This window comes from Etheostoma cragini, chromosome 8 (assembly GCF_013103735.1).
Source record: "Etheostoma cragini isolate CJK2018 chromosome 8, CSU_Ecrag_1.0, whole genome shotgun sequence".
Taxonomy (NCBI): domain Eukaryota; kingdom Metazoa; phylum Chordata; class Actinopteri; order Perciformes; family Percidae; genus Etheostoma; species Etheostoma cragini.
Genome location: NC_048414.1, coordinates 22,877,528 through 22,881,821, shown reverse-complemented (window position 1 = coordinate 22,881,821; position 4,294 = coordinate 22,877,528). Strand labels below are relative to the sequence as shown.

Sequence of the window (4,294 nt, the reverse complement as noted above, 5' to 3'; positions counted from 1 at the left end):
CCGAGGCAAGCTGTTACCAGCAGTGGAAAAACGCCATAAGTGTAGTCGTTTTGGATCTGGACCTGGGCCAATGTCCAAAACAATCTCCCTTTGTTGCATTTTCACAAATAGAACAAAGCTTTAACAAATGTGAAACTGTGTTTTTAATAATCTTTAGCTTCTTTGGGATTATTTAGTCCAGATTTGACAAGTCTAGGTACAGGGTTGGGTTCTGGTCTAATGTAGTCAATCGGAAGCTAACTTCCGCTTTAAGTTTCCCTTAAATTTCCCCTTAACTGCCGAATCGGAAACTGCAAATTGGATGCCAACTTCAGCGTCGTAAGTGAAGGTTTGTTTTCAAAAGAGATTTGAGGACTTTCAAAAAGCCAACATCAACGTTTCAGCGTCAGCGCCGAATTATCTCTTTACACATTGCTCTACAAAAAATGTGGGCGTCACTCTACAGAAAGCTGAGTTTGTTCTGAACATTTTGATTTGAAACACACAGGGATCAGTTGTATGCGAATACCCTTAAAATGGTCAATTTAAGAAGATATGTGAAAATGTTCTTAAAACTCAGAGGATTAAATGACCATGTGTGTTGTTTTATTCCTGTGTCTGTCTCTGGCTGTCTGTAGAGCAGTGTAGTGGAGTTTACCAGGTTCGACCCTGTCTGTCTGTTGCCTAGCAACACCGATGACTACTGGACCTACAACGGCTCTCTGACAACACCCCCTTTGACCGAGTCCGTCACCTGGATCATTATGAAGCAGCATATAGAAGTCAGCCATGACCAGGTATGTCTGTACATGAATAATTGTCAAGGTTTATAAGTTTCAGTGTTTCCCACAGGGATTTGTGCTCCCCCTGTAAGAAAATGTACATTCTAAAGTTAAATTCATCAATCTGGCACACACAAGAGATCAAAATTAAGGGGCTTGATCTATGAAGTATGTTGTGCCCTTGTAAACAATAAAAAACTATATATACAGTATGTATATTTTATGTTATATAGCTGAACTTACCAAGGTTAACGGCACCTCAAGTTTTTAGAAATGTAGCTATTTCAAGGTGCATATGTGGGACTTTTTGATGTGGGGCAATATTTTGCCAACTCTCCAAACAAAGTCATACAGAAAATATGCTTGGTTTTGAGTCTGCATACAGTCAGTTACCCTTAATTAAAACTGAGTCATTGTCAGGATTTTCTTTTCTAGCACCCCAAAAATAAAGGAATCCAATCATTTGAATATATAATCTAATTCACCAGAGTTTTTAACCTCTTCTGGCAAAATGTTGGTTGAATTTCTGGCTTACAGTCTCCGCTCTCATCAGCCCTGTACCCAGACAATGGAGGGAGCTAAAGAGCTAAAGTTTTCAGCTAAACATCTCTGCAACACCAAACAGCAGACAGACAAAGGTAGTGACTACCTGGTGAACAGTGCAGCATTTAGAGAAAGTATTTTTCCGAGGAGTTGGTGTTGAGCAAAACAAATTGAATATTTTACTTACATTCAACAGGTGGCCAGAAACATGAACACTAATATTTCTCTCAGCTGGGTGTGTAAAAAGGCAACTGCTTACACATTCAGCATCACAAATGTTAAGGGGTTATATTAGATGTTGTTCTGCTGCCCTACAAGTGGCCAAAGAAATCAGTTAATGCAGCTTTAAACTAAGCTAAACTCCAAACCAATCACGATAGGGCTCCTGTTGGCTTTCAGAGTAAAACTCAGCCTGTAATTTAGTGTTTCTTTCAGAAGCAGTTATGCTTTCAAGGAGACAAAAAAACTGGTTCCAGAAGCCGAGCATGAATTGTTTTTAAAAGCATGCTCGAAACTGATAATCATGTTGGTGTGTGTGTGTCCAACATTGAGGGAAGTTGCAATGAGCTGAACCAACCTGCATAGCAGCATTTTGTGTCTTAAAGCATGGACAGGCGGTTTACACGTTGCACCGGAGACTTTGCACTGCAAGTTCTACATAAAAAGAAGATAAAATACAATTCTCTGATTGTTTCATATGACAAACCATCAAGCACTCAACATTGTGGGGACAGACTCTTTTATAGTTTTTATTTCATTTATACCTGTGTAGCAATCAACAAGGAAGTAGGCTACTCTAGTATTGATTTGGGACCATTTAGGATGAGGGGTGAACATTCCTCTTTGTTTAATGTCAATAAAAGTGAAGTAAGGCTTGGCTGTCGGCTTCCCAACTCATTTTTAAAAAGACAGAGAGAAGAGATTTCCTTGAGCCAGCGACAGGGGCCACACTGAACTTTTGCTGCAGATCAATTCACATTGAAATCCACCCATGCTCGACCTGGGTTGCAAAGCTGAGTTGGTCAACCCAGGTTAACCCTTTCCGACTCAAAGTCAACCCTGGTTGAGCACTCGGTGTGAAAGGGGTATCACACAGAGGATAAAGTAAATCAGGCTGTTTATTTTTTTATAAGCCGGTTTAAGACTCCCCATCCCTTTTCTATCTGTCTCTGTTGCCCCATTTAGCTGGCTGTCTTCCGGAGCCTTCTGTTTACATCCGCTGAGGAGGAAATACAGAAGAGTATGGTGAACAACTTCCGTGTGCAGCAGTCTCTCTGCGGTCGCACCGTCCGCTCTTCCTTCACTCCTTTCCTACAGGAGGCGCCGTCGGCTGAAGACAACAAACACACCTACTGACAACGCTGGACCCAGTACACACAGTAACGAACACCATGACCACTGGTACACACAGTGACCATACCAAAACTGTCTTCACTCTGTGTTCAGCTGCCCACACTCTTCTTTTGTTCTCGCTCTGTCTCTCATCACATTTGAAGCAGAAAATATATTAAGTATGACGAAGTTTCCTCAGAGGATCTTCAGCCAAACTTATAGCTGTTTTTTTCTTTCATGGAGTGAAGAGAATTTCTTCATTTTTTAATTAGAAACTGTAAAGCTGAAAAATTTCTTTGGATTTTGGGGATTGAAGACAAATACCAATAAGGATGTTTGCTGTGTGGAAAATTTGTAGTTTTACTAACTTTCTTAACAGGAATTGGATTTCTGCTAAGCTGAAGTGAAAACTCAACAACACTGTGTGCTGGCCACAGTACTACAGCAGAGTCTGCTCTGACAGCCAAGTGGTGATGTTTTTATTCACATTAGCTGCTGCTGGCTTACAGCAGAAAGCACAGGAGATTATATCAGACTGGAGCCATTACCTTGGAAGTGTGTCTCTCCAGTAGAATACATAATATATCAAATAATCTAATTTCATTGAGGGCATCATCATTCTAATCATCTATACATTATTAAGATGATTAGAATGTATTTTTTTTGTTATCTGTTACTAAGAGATTATCTATATACATTACATCTGACATTCAGAAGCTTTCAAAAGTCCCGCTCACACAGTAAAATATTAAAGAAACTTTACTGAACCTTAGGTCTTCTTCTCAAAACTATTAATATGTTACTAATAAAGACAAACATCCATGGTTACTGTAGCAGCACATACATGCATTGTAGGAATATTTTGATTGAAAGAAGAAGTTTTCTTCCATGACTATTTTTCTTTTTTAATCTGTTTTAAATACCATAACCACCACAGTGCCTTAATATTATCTGTGTGAATCAACACACATGGACTCAGTCAAAGAATGGTCAGTCAAAACTTTCATTTAGAATTGCCAACGCAGCCAATATAATATTTAGCAATTATTATCACACAACCTCTGTGTTTGGCAGAATATGGTAGGTTATTTGCACTGGATTTGACAAATTACAGACATGGCAGATTCGCAGGGGATTAAGATTACAGACTACCTCTGCAATAATTACGTAAATTACTAAATGTACCCAGGTAATACTAGTCCCGTGAAAATAGGGCATACGATGAATCAAAGTAACATATTAAGACAAATCTAAAGCTGCCGCTGCAAAATAGGCTCTGGCGGCACCGGATATAGACTAGACATATTGTACAGGGATGTAGAATCTCTGAACTAATCTTAACTACATCTACATCGTTCAATTTTCAAATTAGGTTAGAACGCACAAATGATACTACCATGTACAGTTGTGGTAGACTCATAAGGGTATTATTGCTATTATTATTATTATTATAATTATTCTAGATTATTATCCTTTCTAAACAAGCTGGATTGAAACAGTGGGACCAACTGACTACAACAGCATGGTGCGTCACTTTGTCTTTCTAGCACGGTCTAAAAACACGTTCATATTGGCTTTCCCTATTGAGCTGACATCATGTCCGGGCTAGCCTTTGTTTCTCTAGCCTCTGTAACTCAGTGCAATCTCTCATACAGAAA

The 4,294-nt window shown here is 39.2% G+C and overlaps 1 protein-coding gene across 3 annotated transcripts in view; it reads left to right on the top strand.

The window, feature by feature from the left end:
- ca5a (carbonic anhydrase Va) overlaps positions 1 to 3,545 on the top strand; it is a 21,167-nt gene extending 17,622 nt beyond the window's left edge. For 2 of the 3 annotated variants that reach the window (XM_034878942.1, XM_034878943.1), the window contains exons 6-7: positions 618 to 776; positions 2,490 to 2,892. In XM_034878942.1, coding sequence (XP_034734833.1) covers positions 618 to 776; positions 2,490 to 2,660 — 330 coding nt within the window. In that variant the 3' untranslated portion in view covers positions 2,661 to 2,892. The other variant, XR_004657601.1, reaches the window with a different exon arrangement.
- The last annotated feature ends 749 nt before the right edge of the window (positions 3,546 to 4,294 follow it).